The sequence below is a fragment of the Myotis daubentonii genome, chromosome 3 (assembly GCF_963259705.1).
Source record: "Myotis daubentonii chromosome 3, mMyoDau2.1, whole genome shotgun sequence".
Classification (NCBI taxonomy): Eukaryota; Metazoa; Chordata; class Mammalia; order Chiroptera; family Vespertilionidae; genus Myotis; species Myotis daubentonii.
Genome location: NC_081842.1, coordinates 6,396,416 through 6,415,814, shown reverse-complemented (window position 1 = coordinate 6,415,814; position 19,399 = coordinate 6,396,416). Strand labels below are relative to the sequence as shown.

Sequence of the window (19,399 nt, the reverse complement as noted above, 5' to 3'; positions counted from 1 at the left end):
TAGTATTAGTGGAGAGAAATGGTGCGCCTGCGCGTCAGGCATGTGAGGGAAATGAATGCAACACGATGATAGTAATCAGTCATTAGCGAATGTTATAGTTCATTATTAATAATTATGTGTAACAGGATATTGTAAAAATTAGGTTACAAAATTTGTATTAAAACGTTTCTTACATACCGTTAGATTGACTGGGCCGCAAAAATATTCGTTGTGGGCCACATGCGGCCTGGGGTTCGTGAGTTTGACATGCTTGATCTAGAATGTTCTTGGTGGCCTCCAGTTTTCACTCCCCCTCTGTCCTAATATTAAGTCTCTAAACATTAATGTTAACACGCCTTTGTGTTAGAATTCCATGAATTAGTGCAGTCCTCTTTGGAGTCGGGAAGCAAAGGTAGTCAGAGATGACAAGACCTCCTTTTTTTTGGTACATCAGAGAGGTTTTAAAACAATGGCCTTTGATTCAGTAAACTGCACTCCTGAGACTCTGACCGTAAGGAGACACCCAGAGAGCAGACAGAGGTTTATGCACAAAGACAGTCACTATATTTTACCGAGAACAGTAACAACTGGAAACCACCCACATGTCCACAGAGGAGCTGTTTAGTAAATTATCATACATCCATACGATGGAATATTACACAGCACTCAAAAACAGTATTTACTGAGAAATTTCCAATGACAAAAAAAATTAAGGTAAAGAAATGTATATATGTGGCAGAATCTTCTTCAAGAAGCATGGTGGGGTTTTGTGGGGGAAATGCTTGCTCTTGCGGTTAGGCCCTTCATACACGTAACTTTCATATTTAGGAGAACATAAGTAACTTTTTAAAATATGTTTTTTATTGACTTCAGAGAGAAGAAGGGAGAGGGAAAAAGAGACAGAAACATCAATGATGAGAAAGAATCATTAATCAGCTGCCGCCTGCACGCCCCCTACTGGGGATCGAGCCCGAAACCTGGGCATGTGCCCTCGACTGGGAATCAGTCTCGGGTGGCCTCCTGGTTCATGGGTTGACACAACCAGTGACCACCCCAGCCGGGCGAGAGAACACATAACTTTTATAATTAGGGGAATATATAACTTTAACAAATATCTTCACCCGACGGTATGCTTATTGATTTTAGAGAGAGTGGAAGGGAGGGAGGGAGAGGGAGAGGGAAAGGGGGGGAGAGAGAAATATTGATAAGCTGCCTCCCATACGTGCCTCCACCAGGGATCAAACCGGCAGCCTAGATATGTGCCCTGACTAGGCATCAAACCTGCAACCTTTCAGTATATGGCATAAAGTTCCAACTCACTGAGCCACACTGGCCAAGACTCTAACTTTCATATATGTAACTTTTATAATTAGGGGAAAATTATTTATAACTTTTATCATCAGGGGATATATATATGTATATATATATATATATATATATATATATATATATATATATATATATAACTTTTATAATTAGGGGGAAAAGTTATTTTAAGAATGTCAAGGCAGACAGATTTTGGAAAGACTTAATTCATTCTAACTTTGTAATGGAATGTAGACTATGAAGAACGCATAACTTTAATATTTACTACGTTAGCTCACATCCTTAAAGTGAGAGCTGCTTGACGTGCACAGTCCTGACAAGGGCAGGTACAGAGGACACTCGAGAGTGGGGAGCCCTGGGCCTCTCCAGAAATGACTTAGGGGATGTGCAGAGTCCTGTCAGGGAACGGTGGGCGCCTGAGGACTGGTGAAATGCCAAGCGTTAGTGCCAACAGAAACTCAGGCGTGCTTGGCAGACAGCTGGGGCTGCATTCGCTTACGCTGAATAGTAACAAAAACAGTGAATTATTCAGTCCCTTCTGACAACTTGGGGTCATCCCTCAAGTTAAAAACACACGACTGCTAACAGAAGATGCTAATTATTTTGAAATGCTCGGAGAATGTGATCTAGCACAGAGTCGGCACCCCCTTTCTGTAAGGGGCCAGAAAATACATAGTTAAGTTTTTGTGGGTCACATGACCTCTGTTTCAGCTACTCAGCTCTGTGAGGATAATGAGCAAGCAGCATCTGACAATACATAAGCAAATGTGCCTGTCTGGCTGTGTTCCAATAAAACTTTATTTACAAAGCAGACAGGAGGTTCCATGTAGCCTGTGGGCCCTAGTTTGCCAGCTCCTGATCTTGGAGATCAGCTATCTCCCCCAAACAGTGGAAAAGTACCATCACTTTCTTTTGAGAAATGGTTTTACTTTCACTGCGTCCAGGCTACAGAGAACAATAGAATCTGCTCATGTTCGTGCTGAGAGCCTGAACATCTACTGAATATGTCTTCTGTAGTTTTCCAGCCAGGCTGCCAGTCCCCTCTTGGCGGGGGACAATCTGGATGTTTTGTTGTCATTTGCAGAGAGATGAGAGGCAGTTGCAGCTACACGGCTCAGGTTCAAATACCAGGGCAGCCACTTATCAGCTGTGTGACCCTGGGTCACACCATTTAACCTCGCCATGCCTCAGTTTCCTCAACTCAAAATGGGGAGAATATAGCACCATCCCTCGTGGGGTTAATTTTGAGGATTAAAGAGTGAATATGTAAAACACTTGGAACAAAACCCTGGAACACAGCAGGTATACAACAAAAATAGCTGCTGTTATAATGATCTAATCACTTGTTACCTTTACTCAATGTATGAATTATTAGAGAATGTAGGATTTTTTCCCCCTAGAAAATCTTCTGTACAGCTACTCTTACTGAATATCCAAAACTGTCTCATTCTGAGGTCTAGCCACCCCCACTGGAGGGGGAAGTGTGTGGGGAAGGCTTGGTTAAGGCGGCCAGGAAAGTGGAGAAGCCTTGCAGGTTTATAGACGGTACAGTTGGCCCTGGCTGGTGTGGCTCAGTGGATAGAGCACTGACCTGCGGATTGAAGGGTCCCAGGTTCTATTCCGGTCAAGGGCACATGCCCGGGTTGCAGGCTCGACCCCCAGTGGAAGGTGTGCAGGGGGCAGCCAATCAAGGATTCTCCTTCACCACTGATGTTTCTCTCTCTCCCTCTCCCTTCCTCTCTGAAATCAAAAATACATATATATTTTAAAAAGGTAGGGTTGTGTTTCAGACCAGCACTGCCCACGAGACCTTGCTGTGAGAAACAGTCTCTGGATGCCATCCCATACGGCAGCCATGGTGGCTATGGAGCCCTTCAAAAGTGATTGTGGTGTGGCCAAACACGGAACATTTACTTAACATTAATTAACGAGCCACACGTGGCTAATGGCGGCCCTGGCGGAAAGCACGGCTCCAGACAAAGGGAGAAAGCGCTCCTAAACCATATCCCCTGGGATCCGCAAACCAACCCAGGGCCCAGAGACGAACCGTAAGCAGCTCTGCCGGTCATCAGCACTCAGTTTCCAGCACTAAATTAAAAAACAAGTGCGTTCCTCCCTCCTCACGTTCTAACGTCCTACCTCTTGGCGTTGAAAAGCCTTGGCTCTCAACTGCTCTGCACATTAATTAACCAAATCGAGAGGGAGCCCAGATCGGCTTCTTCTTGATAGCATCCCTCTGCGTGCCCAGAAACAGCAATCCATCAAGGACGCGGGGAGCCAGGAAAAAGTCCACGCACCACAATAAAATCGCTTTGCACCAAATTCAGGATACCTCTCCTCTGATAAGGGTGTTCAGGGAACTTGGGATTGAAAAGTGAAATCAATGGGACGGAGAAGAGAGCCCAGCACATGTCGTTATTGCAAAAGAAACCTGGGTGGTTTCAGAAAACATGAAAGAGAAGGAGAAGGGCTCTCCTGAGTCATGCCACCCCGGAGGGTCCCACAGGACTCCGCCAACTCCTTCCTGGGGTATCTCTGCACATTTCAGAGTTACCTCCAGGGTGGTTGGCCAGGGACCAGATCCCCCCTGACTCTTCCACGGTCCTGGAAGTGACCGGAACAGTGGGTTGCAGATGGCCCGAGGGCTCTCAGTTAGCCTGTCTGACCTGGTGGATCATCAGCATTCTCAACAATGCGAGTGGGCTCCAATAGGGCCAGTGCCCCCTGGCCACTCAAACAACGGGGCAGGCTCAATACCTTATCTAAAAAGTCAGGCAAGCCTGGCCGGTGTGGCTCAGGGGTTGAGCGTCCACCCATGAATCCAGAGGTCACCAGTTCAATTCCCAGTCAGGGCACATGCATAGGTTGCGGGCTCTATCCCCAGTAGGGGGTGTGCAGGAGGCAGCTGATTGAGGATTCTCTCTCATCATTGATGACCCCCCTCCCTTCTCCTCTCTCTAAAATCAATAAAAACATATTTGGGGGGGAAAAATCAGGCAAAATGTCTGTCATTGTCACATGCACCGAAGAGGCATTTGGTCTCGGGTTGTCCAGCTCAGCCTCCTTCAGGTCACCAGGTACTTCTCGCATATTCTAACTCCACTGACAGGCCCCTGTCGAGGAAAGAAATTGCTCCCATGCCTCACTGATCTGTGGGCTCCACCCCAGGTGGAGTGTGGGAGGCAGGGAAATGCTAATAGAATTATACTTAATTTCCTGAATAGATTAGTGGGTCAGGAAGGATGAGTATATTGAATCTCTCATCAAGCCAACTGGCTGGAGGCTGTTTTATTGGCTGAAAAAGAAGCACATTTTGAAAAGCACACCGTCTCCCTTTTGCTGCAGAGTAGTTCGCGCGACACTCGCCGCCCTGGGCAGGGGCGTCTGATGGGAACGCGCCACACAAATGACTCACGGTAGCCTGACGTCTCATCTCATAAATCAAAGCGACCTTGTCAAAGGGCCCCAAGCCCAATCCCCAATTACTGGGGAAATGCTTCAGGAAGCATGAAGCCTGAATACCCAATGTCTGGGGGACTTGAATCGGAGGCCGACAAACCCAACCGAGCCTTGTTAAAACCGAGGGAGATCAGAGGGCCAAGCAAGCAGGCAGCACAGCGCAGGCGCTGCGCTCAGAGCAGAAGCCTCTGAGAAACTGGGGAAGGCAGCGAGAACCTCCTCCCGGCCTCCACCGAGTGCCGACTTGCACTTTTCTAGAGCGAATCTCGTGAGCATGTACAGAGACGATTAGAATTTCCTATGGATTCCCCTGGAATGAACACAGATGCATGCACACATATACTATACACATACACATACACTACACACACTCACAAACGTATACACATACACACAACTATATACACACATACATCTTCCTTAAGAGGAAACAGACTTTGGGCTGTTCTACTCCAGGGTACTTTGAAGTATTGGTGTGGTGCCCCCAAGCCTGGCCAGGCCCACCACTCACCTCTGGGTGTCAAAGTAGGAGTCTATGTAAGGATGCGGGGCGCCGGCCACGGCGAAGTTGCTGCTCCCGGTGTCAACAAGAATCTGCAGCTTTTATTTTTAAAGGGAAAAGAGAGAGACCATCAGGTTACTTGAATAGGACCATACTCTTGAATGATTCTTCTAAAAATTAACTACGAATCATTTATTGCTTGGAACACATGTATCGATTGGAAAATTTTTAAAAAGCTGTTATAACACTGACATGTGAACACAGCCCATGAAGAAACTTGCAGCAGGGAGGGGAAACGGTTTTGCCTCCGACCCACAGCAAGCCTTACAGAGAACAAATTCCACGAAATAGCGGGGATTTCCTTCCTAAGCCATTGGCACGAACAAGGCAGGCCCTTCTCACCCCAGCTGTTGTCCAGGTCTGTCACCTGACTGGGCTCACCAACTCCCACCTTTCCCATCTCACTTGGAATTCCTGATCCAACGGGGCCTCCCTCATTCCCGCTGCATAGCACCTGGGAACTCTGGTCACAGGTCTCATTTTTGTTTTAATGAGGTATAATTTACATATACAGTGGGGCCTTGACTTACGAGTTTAATTCGTTCCGAGACCGAGCTCGTTAAGGAGCTCATTAACTCAAATTACTCTATCAACTCAATGCAAAAAATCGGCCAAGAGACAGCTGGTATCTCAAAAAACTCGTTAGTCGAGACACTCCTAAGTCAAGGCCCCGCTGTAATACAAATGCATGATCTTAGATTTTCCACTGATGCGTTTAGACATGGTGTCCACTCAAACCAAGATAGACATTTCTACTCTTTCCAAAAGGTCCCTTTACGCCCCTTCCCAGTCAACCCCTCCTGTTCTGCAATTCCGATCACTTCCTATGTCATTTAGAGTTTTTATGGAGGCCTCCCACTGGGCATAATTGACGAAATCTTTGGCCACTGGTGACTGATTCAGCTTCTAACCCGCGCCCCGCGCCATCCCCCCCACCCCCCCAGGAGGGGTGAGGCTGAAAGTTCCAGTCCTCTATCCCAGGTAGCTCCCCATCCTCGGGGGCTCTCCAAAGGCCAGCTCCGGAAGGTACCTGGGTGTGGCTGGAAGGGGCTTGTGAGGAATAACAAAAGGCACCTTTATCACTCTAGTCCAGTGATGGCGAACCTTTGAGCTTGGCGTGTCAGCCTTTTGAAAAACCCTAACTTAACTCTGGTGCTGTATCACATATAGACATTTTTTGATATTTGCAACCATAGTAAAACAAAGACTTATATTTTTGATATTTATTTTATATATTTAAATGCCATTTAACAAAGAAAAATCAACCAAAAAAATGAGTTCGCATGTCACCTCTGACACGCGTGTCATAGGTTCGCCATCACTGCTCTAGTCACTTAGGAACTTGCGAGGGTTTCAGGAGCTCTGCCAGGAACTGAGATGAAGACCAAGTATATGTTTCCGCTTACGCATCACAATAGCACACGTGATCCGTGAGAAACAGCAAGGGCCCGACCTGATCCGCCATCAGAATGAAACTTGCCCAGCACCGGGGCCACTGTCCTAACAGCGGACGCCTGGTCCAGGCAACATGAGCGAATGCAGAGTGTCCCCCAAAATGTATACTCACTTTAACAGCTGACCGCTCAATTCTGAGAATGAAATGTATTTTCATAAACGCTGCCTTTATAATGATTCAATGTGTGTGTACCCATTGGGGGGGGGCACCCTATATATGTAGCTCCCAGGGCCCTGAGTCTGCATCACTGTCTCCAGGGTTTAAATGTTTCCTGGAGGCCAGGTGAGCTCTTCAAGTTGCCTGGGTGGAAGCAGCAGAGACGTGGAGGAGGAGGGGGAATAAAACCCCAGAATCCCTTCATGAGGCCAATCGGGGAATTTCAGGCCTTTCAGAGAAGGGAGTGCAGTGAGGATTTCTCTTTCTCAGTCATGAAAAGTCCCAGATAACAACATATAGATTCCGGAACCAACATCCCTCCTCTCCGAGCTGGTTGTCGGTGAGGAAAGCGAGCCATTTCTACATCAGTCCCCTGAGTCTCACTGGCAACCACACAGCCGACAGCCCGGCAGGAGTCTGGTTCCCAGGCTGGCATTCCACATCCCCGCCCCCAGCGCCTGCGCACGGGCGTGGCCACAGTGGACACAAGGCTATTGTCCTTGGCACAATGGCCCCAGTGACTGCCAGGGACTGTCTTGGCAGGCACTGCCCTTCTTTCCTGGGTGTGGAATTCCACCCACAGCCTCTGCATCATATCAGAACCACGTCCTTGACACCCCCCCGTCCTCACGATCCTGCCACAGAGGCAGGGCCACAAAAGTGGAGAAAGCTCCCCAAACACAGGCTGTGTGACTTCACAGACGACTCCAGGTGCCCGGGCCTTCTGTCCAGCCTTCCCGGCCAGCTCAGCAGAAGCCGGCTTTCAAGAAAATTCAGAGCCACGGCTCGGCAACGTTGGTCACCGCCTCGGCCGTTCCTACAGTGCGATTCAAGGAGACAGATCACCCCGATAATTGAGGCAGCCACCCCATCAGGCGAGGGATGGACATCCAGGGAGCAGTAAACATGCGGGGAGGTGGAGGGTAGGGGTATGGTTGCTTCTAGTAATGTTGCTGAGCAGTAAACCGGCCAACCCCTTCTCCTGCCCAATGATGCTGGTTGATTTCTCCCCAGGGCCAGGGCAAGTAATGTCAACTGAAAAGGAAAAAAATAAAGAAGAATGCCATTTGCCCTATAATTGTGCGCGATCCACTGTAAAGGGTCGGAACGCGGAGGCTCAGGGTGCAGGTTTCGTCTGGACACCACACCCCACTCCACAGGCCAGCAACGTCTCCTGCTGCTTCCCTTATCCCGGGAATTCCCAAAACCAATTGCTGCCACACACACGACGATCTCACCCCAGAACACACCAGTCAGCCCCGTAAGGGACACTGAAAGACACGCAGCCTCAGATTCGTGGAATGTTTTGTGCTTTCGAAGCACAGCCATGCCTGAGAAGCGCCTGAGGAAGATATTATTCATGTCCCACAAGGAGGAAGGCAGAAATGCAGTATTTATTGTAAGTGTGTTGAGTGACCGGGGAAAGGACTTGGAGATGAAACTTGAAAAGGGGAAGCAGCAGAGATGGGAGACGTGTCCTGGCCCCTGCAGTTGGGAACCCGGCCGGGAGGAATGAGGTGCCCCCGGTCTTTCCCTAAAACCTGCCTGTGACCCCAGTGGCAGGACCCAGAAATGCTCAGAACTAAGGGCAGGAGCTGATGGCAAACTGTGGGTCCACTTCTTAAAAAACAAACAGCAACACCCCAAACACTCTGCCTCCAGCTCCTGCCTCTCCCCCTCTTCCTGGCCGAGCATCCGTGGGCCTCTCCTGTCTCAGTTCTCTCTCCACAGCCTGCTGGGACGGGGCTTCTGCCTCGCTGTCCAGTGCCAGCCAAGGTCACACTGACCTCTGCACACTCACCCCATCTCCCCCACCTCCAGCCTTCCAGCACCACCGGCCACTACGAACCAGTCCCTCCTGGAAGCTCTGAAAACCCCACCTTCCCGGTTTCCCCCACAATCCCCTTGTGAGCCGCTATGGCAGATGTCTTCCTCATCGAACTGTGCTCTTGGAAACACCTTCCACGTCATTTCTAAGAATTCTCCATCCCAGACCCTGCTGTGTCGTTTCACACTGCAGCCCCGCTGTCTTCTCCAGATGACGCCCCCCTCCGCGAGAAGGGGGGTCGTGTGTGGCTCACCATTTCCTCTCCAGCACCTCGGACAATGCCCAGGGCTTAGTAGGTGCTCAATAAAAAGCTGAAGGAAGGAAACTAGGGGATAAGACAGCCTTTCGCTGAGTGGAGACTACGTAGCAGAAATACATATTCTGGGGAAAAGGAATGTGCTCGTACATTTACGGCACAAATCGGCACGGCACACCTACCAATCAGACACAGAATATTGAGAGGGCAAAAGGTCTTAAACACTCTATTCCCAAGACGGGAGGTAAGATCTGTGGCAATTCTATTACCCACCCCCACAAAGACCTCCTTCTTCGACAGTATCCTCAGTCCTACCGAAACCTGCACAGTAAGAGTCTGCGACCATGAATCAAGAGCCACCATTATATCCACGTTACAGGTGGTGGGAACTGGACACGTTTAGAACGTGATCGGTTTTTCCTCCCATGTTGAGAGTGCTGCCTTCACGCCCATGTGGCTCTTCACTCAGCGGAAGTGACGGGCCACAGGGCCCACCTGGGTCAAGGCCACTCCACCACTCAGAGCAGGCGCCCGGGCAGGTTCTTCTCCTGCCTGTGTCCGCTCCCTCGCTGAGGAGGGGGGTGGTCAACCCTCTCACGGGTGCTCGTGAGGAGTAAACACAGTCACGTGAGCTAACTGCAGGCTCTCAGCCAGTGAGTGATAAATGCTAGTGTTGATGATAAGCCCAGCTTCAGCAGGAGGGGGGAAGACTGAGATTGGCCACTGGCAGCCATCGAGGCAAACTCCATGACATCCCAAGGAACTCTGGCCAAGGACTGGCTCTGGAGTGACTGGAATCCAATGACCCTGAGGAAGAGTCCTTTAGGAACATCGTTGGGGACAGTCAGGATGCTATCACCACACCTTGCTCCTCCTGGACAAAGCTCACTCGTCTTTAAAATGAAGTATTTGGTAGGGCTTTATTTTCCTCACTAGAGGCCTGGTGCACGAAATTCATGCACAGGTAGGGCCCTTAGTCCTGGCCAGCGATCAAGGCCGATCAGGTTCCCCGCCTCCCTACCTCCTCCTTCCCTCGCCACCGGTGCAGCCACTGGAGCGCAGCCACCACAAAGTTCCCCCACCTCCATGTCTCCCCTTCCCTTGCTCCCTCAGCGCCCCGCCACCGCTGCTAGTCACCCGCCATGTTCCACACCACCCCCTGGTGGTCCATGCACATCATAGCAAGCAATCGAACTCCCGGTCTCCTGGTCGAACTCCCGAAGGGACACTCTGCATATTAGCCTTTTATATATAGATTTTGTGTTGGTGCATTTTGTCACCTTTTGTGACATTTATAGCCTTTGACTTCCTCCAATTTGCCTATGTTTTCTCTCAGTGAGCTCCTGCATTGCTTGAGGACAAAGTCCTTTCTCTTTGTCTCTTTCTGATGATCCCCAGAGCGAAGGCAAGAGGGACCCACTAATCCCCATCCCTAAGATGAGGACGAAGAGGTGGGAGCTCCCAGTGGGGGTGGGGGTGGGGGAGAGGCAGACAAAGAGGCCACACCTGCCAAGAAGCTGGAAGAAGCCGGAGAGAGCTCACCAGGCCGAATTCCCACTCCATGTGTGCCAACATTTTACTTAGATTTTGTAGAACTGGCTAGGATGGACTACCTTAACTAAGGTCCCCGCTGCTCTATACAGAAAGCTCTTAATTTTCAAAGGAGAGCCAACGAGAAGACAGGGGAGGTGCTGAAGGTGCCCACCGCGTGCCCTGGCAGCTTGCTCTGGCTGCAGGAGGAAGCCCCTCCAGCGTCCAGCACCAGCTGAAGTGAGGGTCACGGAATGAACATTCCGGGGAACAGCTCTCACCCCCAAACACACAGCAGCTGATGGACCGGGACCTCCATCTCCTCGCTCCTCTGGTGGACAGCTTTGAGGGTGCCCATGCAGCTCCCTAGAAGTCCCCCAGCAGGACAGGCCCAGGTGCCCACGGCTCCTCCTTTCTGCCTCAGCTCTTTCCTCCATGCCTGTCTCAAGGGCAGAGAGAGGAGAGGAAAGGACGAGCCATGCACACCTCGCCTTATGCACCCCAAACACCAAATATCCTGTAACTCAGACCCTGAACAAAGCAAAACCAGAGTGGTCGGGAGGCTAAGACCCTCCTGGGGCGAGGAACCAGCCCCAGGCACGCGGGCTGCATGCCTCCCACGGCCCCTTCTCCCCTCCTCCCCTCCTGGGGATGCTGGGGCAATCACCACGCCGAAAGCCACGCGCTAATTGCCGCAATAAGGTAACACGCTGCCTTCAGGGGAAGAACTGGTTATGGATCCAGTGAGCGATAAGCAGCCCGAGACTTCTCAGATATCACTGTCTCTTTTTCAGCAGGTTAATAGGAAAATTAGCAGATAATTTAAATAATGGCTCATTTAACACAACGGCTCCTAATTACATGAGCAGCCCATCTGCCAGCGTCTGCTGCCAGAGCCCCCACGCAGCGGCCTTTCCGGCCCAGCCACGCGGGCTGTTTGCCCACAGTTTTTCCACGGGATTGTCGGCGCTGGTCTCGTTAATCAATCAGGTCCTTTCAGCGCTTCGGCTGTAGAAATGCATCTCATTCACTTCAACACATCTTGTTAAAGACAGGAAAAATAATTGCCACGCGCCATTTCTCCACAATCTGAATTGAAATTAAGGTTGTTGCTCTAAAGAAGGGGGGAACCATTTCCAAAAGGGCTCCGCTTAACACAGCCAGATGTTGAAGAACTTCGCGAGGAAGAGCTGGATGGTGCGGTTTATCCGGGCTCGGCACATGGCGCGCACACACATGCCTGTGCTTCTGCTCTTGCGCGATGGGCCCGACTAGAAAAACATGTGTCAAGAGTCATGCGGATGCCTTGGCTCCTTGGAAGACCACAGCTGCCAAGGGCACGGTGGGGAGGGGAGGGGAGGGCCAGGCCCAGCTGCCTGCTTCGGGCGAGGTCCCAGCTTTCCAAGGAACGCTGAGCGCGTGGCAGGTGAAGACGGGCTGTGGAGGGTGAGGCTGAGAGCGGGCTCTGGGGTGTGGGAGGGTTGGTGCTGGGTCCCCGTTGGAAGGGCCTAAAAGTCACGCCCAGATCAGAATCCTTCTGGACTCGGGAGCTGCCACCGCCTCTGTTGCCGAAACCTGTTCCCGGGGTGGTGGGGCGGTGACTGGAGGGAGGGGTGCTCCCCGAGTTCTGGAACTTTCCAAAGCACCCCTCGCTGGTAGGAAGCGTAGAAAGGGTAAGGTGGCGAGATGTGATCAAGGACCCATAGCTGGCGAAGACGGTCCATTCCTACCCAGGGTGCTGCTCTAAGTCCATCTCCCACCTGTGGCCCAGGATGCACCCTGCAGTGTCTCTGAAGCAGAATAGCTTGAAAAAGACCAGCGTAGGGTCCGCCACACCTGGGTCTGAGCCCGGGCTTCGCCTCTGCTGGCTGTGGAACCTCAGGGGCGTGGCACACCCTCTCTGAGCCTCAGTGTCCTCGCCTGTAAAGTGGGGCCAGGAAGGGTGCTGCTCTGAGGGGAGCACCTGGCGTAAGAGTGATGCACCCAGGACAAGGCCTGGCCACTGGGGAGCTTTCATTCCTCGGAGAGGGCGGGGTGCCTCTGTCTTTCCTCGTTACAGGGCTGACTTCTCCCATCACTGTGCCGACCGACCTGTACCACACCACCCACCAGACCTCACTGGGGTCCAGGCGCAGATGGGAAGTGGGCGCACCAGCCGCACACCTGGCGGGTGTGCCCAGCGGTCCTTCCTGGGGCACAGCGGCTGGTCCTGCAGCAGGTGAGGCGGAGATGGATGTGACCGTGTGCCGAAACAGCGGAAATGACCCGTGGTGGGCAGTGCCCGCCCTCAACTGGAACAGGAAGAGCTCCACTCAAGCTCTAGTCCCAGAGTCACCCATTCTGTCCACCTTGCCTGCCTTTTCTCCCAGCCCTGGTCAGCGGCCACCCTCTCGCCTGGCTGCCTAAGCTCCTCCATCCCCTTTCCCCTGCGTCCGCCTCCATGGATCTGCATGTCCTGTCCCTCTACCTCTGGAATTTCCCTGCGGCTGCGCACGCTCCCCTCTCCCTTGCTGCGCCATGAGTCACCCCGTGGCTCCGTGTTGTGGGCCCTGAGCACAGAGCTGGGCACACAGTGAGTGCTCAGGGAAAGCTACTGAATGAATGATGGACGGATGAATGAATGAATGGATGAATGGATGGATGAATGAATGGATGAATGGGTGAATGAATGAATGGACAGAGCCCGGACGGCACTGAGGCATCCTGTCCAGTTAGTTTGCACTCTCTTGCCCGTGTTTCTCAGGGTCCTATGCCCTCCCGGGATTCTGGTGAGTCCGCATCTTCCCATCCCAGAGTGCCCTGGGCTCTGAGCACGTGTTTTAACAGTAGCGTAGTGACATCATCACAGCATTCCGGAGAAGGAAGAGAAAACCACCCCTAAACCCACCACCTCCATGAAGCTGTCCAGGTGTCCAGCTCCAGGTCTCATCCTGACATGTGAGAGTTGATCCCTGGCTTCCTCACTTAATATTCTAGGGCTCCAGCTGTCCATTCAGGCTGTTGAGACTCAGAAAAGGCATCCACACACAAGTCCCAGGGGTGTGAACACGCATTCAGGGCGGCCCCCGGGCCAGAGACCGGCAGAGCCATGGCCAGCACGGGGCACCGATGCACCACTCAGAGCTCACGGAGCAGCCAGGGCCACACCTGAAGGAGGCGTCCGGTCTGCCGTGGTGGCTGCAGGTGGGGGAGTTACCCTCAGGGATCCCAACATGTGGTGCCTGGTTCTCTGCCTCTCGGACGGAGAAGCCAAGCAGGGGCTAAGGGGGAGCTGCCGTGAACAGCCTCACATGGGCCAAGCCTCTGGAAGTCAGAGCGGGAAGCCGGGAAGCGCTTGTTTGTTGGCAAGATGCTCCGGGACAGGGGCCTGGCTGCTCCCGTCTACTTGTCTGCGGTAGATCCCTCCCTCCCTGTAGGCGAACTCGGGACGGGGCTGGGAGGCAGAGATGAGCATGGGGCACCCTCTCCATGGAGCATGTCGGGCCCCTGAGCACCCCTGCCTGGGCTGCGGGCATCTCCCTCAGCCTCCGAGGTTATACAATGTACCTGCTGGCAGGATGCCACCCCGTTGATGGAGGAATGAAGGCGGATATTTAAATAGTCACGAGTGAGAATCACAAGGCTGGGCCTCACTGACGCCAGTGAACATAAGGATCCTTTTTCACGGTAACCCGCGCCTCCGAAAACGCCAGCCAAAGGGACAAACACAGGTTCGTCCCCATTTTCTGGTGCTTACAGGGGGAAGGGGACAAGCAGGGAAACTCTATTAACAGAGGGCAAGCCAGTCTTTTCTTCCCCAAACAGACAGCTAAAAACACCCCCCAAGTCCTTCCCACCTTTTCACGGATTTTTAGAAAATGTCACTTTAGCTAAAAATCAGCTCTTTCTGCTCATTTCCCACAGGAGCTGAAACAGATTCCCATGCAAGGTGCAGTGTCTTAACCGCAGGCTGTTTCTGCAGCCCCTTTAGCTTGAGTTGGTCATGGCAACAGAAAAGGATTTTAGGTCTGAACTTTCATTTAAAAACACGGGATTAACTTCATCTTATTTCTCAATGTTCAGATATTGTTAGTTTTTAGTAAATGTTGAAAAAAGAAAAAGGAAGATAACGCGAACACACACAGCAGCAGCAGGCACAATTTTCAAGTTGCTATTCCAGTCAACCTCAGTTCTCGAATGTCTCCCAGCTCCAACAGTTTGCTTCTCAGCTCGGTAACCCGTCATGCCCATACCTGTATGACCAGTCAGTGTCTCTCGGGTGACAAACAAAGGAGAGAATGCACAGGTGTGGGTCAGCTACCGCTAAACCTTGCGTGGTTAACATCTCAGGAAATTGTGCTGTGAATATTTTCATGGATTTTTTGTGGGGGGTTTTTTGTTTTGCTTTTTTTTTCCTCTCTCGGAGGTCTGGAATGGATTAATTCAATTTACATGATTTCTAATGGGAAAAACGATGTGGTTGGTTTCAAACAAATTGCTTCTCGAACGAATTAAGTTGGAGAACCCAAAGAGACAACTAAAACAGTGGTCCACTCCCCACTATTTGCTTACTCCTCACTATCATTCCAGGAATTAAGATTTCTTTTTGTTGTGGTAAAGGACACGAAACATACCACTTACCATCGGAACCAGTTCTGAGTGTACAGTTAAGTGGCGCTACGTCTAGTATTCACATTGTTGTGCAGCCACCGCCACCATCCATCAACGGAACGCTTTTCTCTTGTAAAACTGAACCTGTCCCATTACACGAGTCCCGTTCCCCCCTCCCCAGTGCCTGGCACCCACCAGTCTGCTTTCTGACTCGATGAACTTGACTTCTCTATGTCCCTAATGAGTGACTGGCTTACTTGGCTGAGCTTAATGTCCTCAAGGTTGGTCCCTGCAGGGGCAGGTGTCAGAATGCCCTCCCTTTTGAAGGGTGGATCATAATCCATTAAATGTAGAGGCCACATTTAAAAACCCATCCATCCATCCATGGACACTTGCTCGCTCATTTTGGATGTGGTGAATAAAGCTGCTTGAACACAGGTGGACAAATGTCTCTTCGAAATCCTGTTTCAAGTCTTCTGGGAGGATTCCCGCCCTCTCCCCCCATAAATATTTAGTGAGCAGCTACCACACCCCTGGGCCACGGGGATGAAGACGATAAGGTGTCCCTTACAGAATCCACCACCTAATGATCAGATATAAGACCAGCTCCTCCCGCATAAGGTTTTCAGTCTGTTGAATTGACTGAAGGACTGGCGAGGCTTAACGTGCAGGTAACTAGAGGTAGTTCATTTGAGGTTTATCCATAATTTAAAGGTTTAATTTCCCAGCGCTTTCCCCCGCCACTCAACACACTTAAAAGAAAAAAAACACTACTGTGTGTTTATGATATTTACCAAGGCACTATCGCCAATTTTAACACTGTAAAACGAGAACCAGAAAAGCAAGTTTCCCAATAGGAAGATGGACTGCCAATCACACACTCTGTCACTCTGAGCTGTGCATACAGACGGCTACGTAATGGCTGTGCTCTATTTAAAACTCACCCACCAAGGGGACCTGCTAGGTTAGCCTCTCAGAGTTCATTCTATGAAAATACACATATGACACTGACCAACACGACGGGCTTTGAAAGCAGAAACTATTACTTCAGTCCCAAGTGTCAAAGGCACAAACACCTCCCCGCTCCATTGATGCCTGTACATGAGCATGCGGACAGAAGCGAGGGTAACCCAGGGTTCTTCGCGTGCAGCTGGGTGTGGGGGCTGTGGCCCGCCTCCCCGCGGGCACCTTCTGAAAATCTACAGCATTACTCCATCTCCTGCTCTGTGCCTGCTGGTCTGGCCAGCCCACACGCTTGGACTTGGAACCCGGAAAGGCCACTGTCTTCCGTGTTGCCGCCCTGTGCGAGTTCCAGGGCAGCCACTTAAGAAACAGGCTATTTCTATGTGGTTTGCAAAAGGCTTTGGTATTTCTTTCTTGTTAAGCCCATGAGAAAAAAGCAAATATTTTAAAAGGCATAGAGCAATGACAGACATCTTTCGCTGCTGAGACTCTTTAAAGCCCTTCCAAGTACGTTCCTTTCAGAAAAGACCTTAAATCTCCACATTCTTATGGCAGCGGTTCTCAACCTGTGGGTCGAGACCCCTTTGGGGGTTGAACGACCCTTTCACAGGGGTCGCCTAAGACCATCAGAAAACACATCTATAATTACGTATTGTTTTTGTGATTAGTCACTATGCTTTAATTATGTTCAATTTGTAACAATGAAATTGGGGGTCACCACAACATGAGGAACTGTATTAAAGGGTCACGGCATTAGGAAGGTTGAGAACCACTGTTCTTATGGTGTCCAGCTATTGGAAAGAATGCTAACCCAGAGGAGAAATCACAGGTGCACCTTCCTTTTGCATCCATGCCAGTGAAATACAGTGTTTTCCTAACTCAGATATAGAACAGTCACAGGGAAATCTTTCAGAACATTCTAGTGATGAGAGACACTAAGATTAGGCAAAAAAAACACAACAACAACAAAAAAACGCTACATCTTAACCTTGGCAAAGTCTTCCTACCCCTTCCCATCATGCACCTTATTATCACTGTTCATACATGTCACCTAGACATTAACCAGGCACGACACACAGCAAACATGGGTTGCAGCCACAACTGCCCATTGTGCACAAAAACCTGTGAAAATAATTCTTAGTAAAAACTGTATTATATGATTTCATGAGTCCCTAAAACACTGAAAGCAATATAAAAGCCAACATGGGGCAAAGATGGGGTTTGCAGAAAGATTTTGTAGCCCTCCAATACACCTGCCCCAACCAATCAGAGCCTCTAACTCAGCGGTTCTCAACCTGTGGGTCGCGACCCCTTTGGCGGTCGAACGACCCTTTCACAGGGGTCACCTAAGACCATCCTGCACATCAGATGTTTACATTATGATTCATAACAGTAGTAACATTACAGTTATGAAGTAGCAACGAAAATTTTATGGATGGGTCACAACATGAGGAACTGTATTTAAAGGGCCAGAAGGTTGAGAACCACTGCCTAACTGGTAGACCCAACTGAAGTCTTAAAACAATCAAGTTTTAGTCACTGACAGTAATTCTTTAATATATATATGTATATATATATATATATATATATATATATATATATATATATATATACACATATATATATACATATATATATATATGTATATATATAGATTTCAGAGAGGAAGGGAGAGGGAGAGAGAGATAGAAACATCAATGATGAAAGAGAATCATTGATCAGCTGCCTCCTGCACACCCCCTACTGGAGACCAACCCCGCAACCCAGGCATGTGCCCTGACCAGAAATCGAACCATGACCTCCTGTGTCATAGGTTGACGCTCAACCACTGAGCCACACTGGCGAGGCCACTGACAATGATTCTAAACGATGCTGGGCTTGCTAGTTTGGGAAGTATTAATGACTCTTAGAAATTGACATTAACTCAAATGATTTCTCCCAGGGCCAACACAAATTTCCCTCAGAAGTGAGTGTGAGTGCAGACTTTGGAAAAAAACTCAGCCCTCAATTTCCTGAAGTCTGATTCATAGGAAGAGTCTCCCAGCCTCACTACAGGGCGTTACCACGCCCCCACCGTGCACACGGCCACACGTCTGGTTCCGGACAAAGTGGAGACGTGCGCACGCTGCTCAGTCTGAGTGTCCTCTCCTGGAGGGGCCAGCGGGGACGGAGATCAGTGAAGTGCCCAGATGGCAAGGAGTCACAGCCAAAAGCCTCATGCGCTTAAGGGCCAGGTTTCACACTAAACATCTCAATCCTCTCTGTTTCAAGAGCTCAGAAGGGCAGGCAGCTAGATGGTCTGGGCCCCCGGAGAAGCAGCCGTAAAAGAAGCCATCATTTTCTGGGTCACCCGAATGTCACGATTTCGCCCCAGGTGGATGTGCCTTGACTTGTGGAAAACAAGCTTAACTCCAGTACACGCGCTTCTCCTCCGTCTGCCTTCAGTGTGGGAAGAGCAGGTGCGCAGCGGGTGCTCAGTCGCTTCTGTTATATTAACACGCATTTATTGAAGAACAAAAGACTTAATAAGAAAATAGTTTTTATGATCCAGAAAATAAGCCCGGGGGATGTCATAGCATAGGCTCAGCTCTGTCCCAGGGGGCCCGCCCCCTCCTTCCTGCCAACATAAAACGGTCCCGCAGGGATCATGGACCGGAGGGGTGGGGGACCTAGGCCCCCGCTCCCTGGAACCAAGTGGGGGCGGAGGCAGAGTTGGAAGGGCATGTGCTGTAGGGCCTGCCCGGTCAGGGGCTGGGACGCCAGCAGGGTGTATTAGCTTGCTCAGGGCGACATGACAAAATACCACAGACCTGGGCGGCGTCAAGAACAGAAATTCCTTTCGCACAGTCTGAGGGCTGAAGTAGAGATGCCCGCGGGTCCTTTTCTCCTGGGACCCCCTGCTGCCTCTCCACGTGGCCATCACTCTGTGCATGCGCACACCTGGTGCTCTCTCTCTCTCTCTCTCTCTCTCTCTCTCTCTCTCTCTCTCTTCCCCTCTGCCATCTGTTCTTAAGGGGCACCAGTCACATAGGATGAGGGCCCACCCTGACAGCCTCGTTTTAAGGTAATTACACTCTAAAGGCCCTCTCTCCAAATGCAGTCACATTAAGGTGCTGGCGGTTAGGAGCTCAACTTATGATTGGAGCGGGGGAGGGGGAGACATAATTCAGCTCACAGAGAGGGTGGGCCCGCACACCCAGGGATGAGGCCCTGAGCCCCTGCAGGTCACACGGCTTCAATCCAACCCCACGGGCCTGCGGACACTTCGGAGATCGGATGAAGGCTGACTGGACG

The 19,399-nt window shown here is 50.7% G+C and overlaps 1 protein-coding gene across 3 annotated transcripts in view; it reads right to left on the bottom strand.

Moving 5' to 3' along the window:
* Positions 1–19,399, bottom strand: part of BACE2 (beta-secretase 2) — a 73,004-nt gene that overhangs the window by 36,300 nt on the left and 17,305 nt on the right. For all 3 annotated transcript variants that reach the window (XM_059686497.1, XM_059686498.1, XM_059686496.1), the window contains exon 2: positions 5,276–5,364. In XM_059686497.1, coding sequence (XP_059542480.1) covers positions 5,276–5,364 — 89 coding nt within the window. The remainder of the gene's footprint in view (positions 1–5,275; positions 5,365–19,399) is intronic.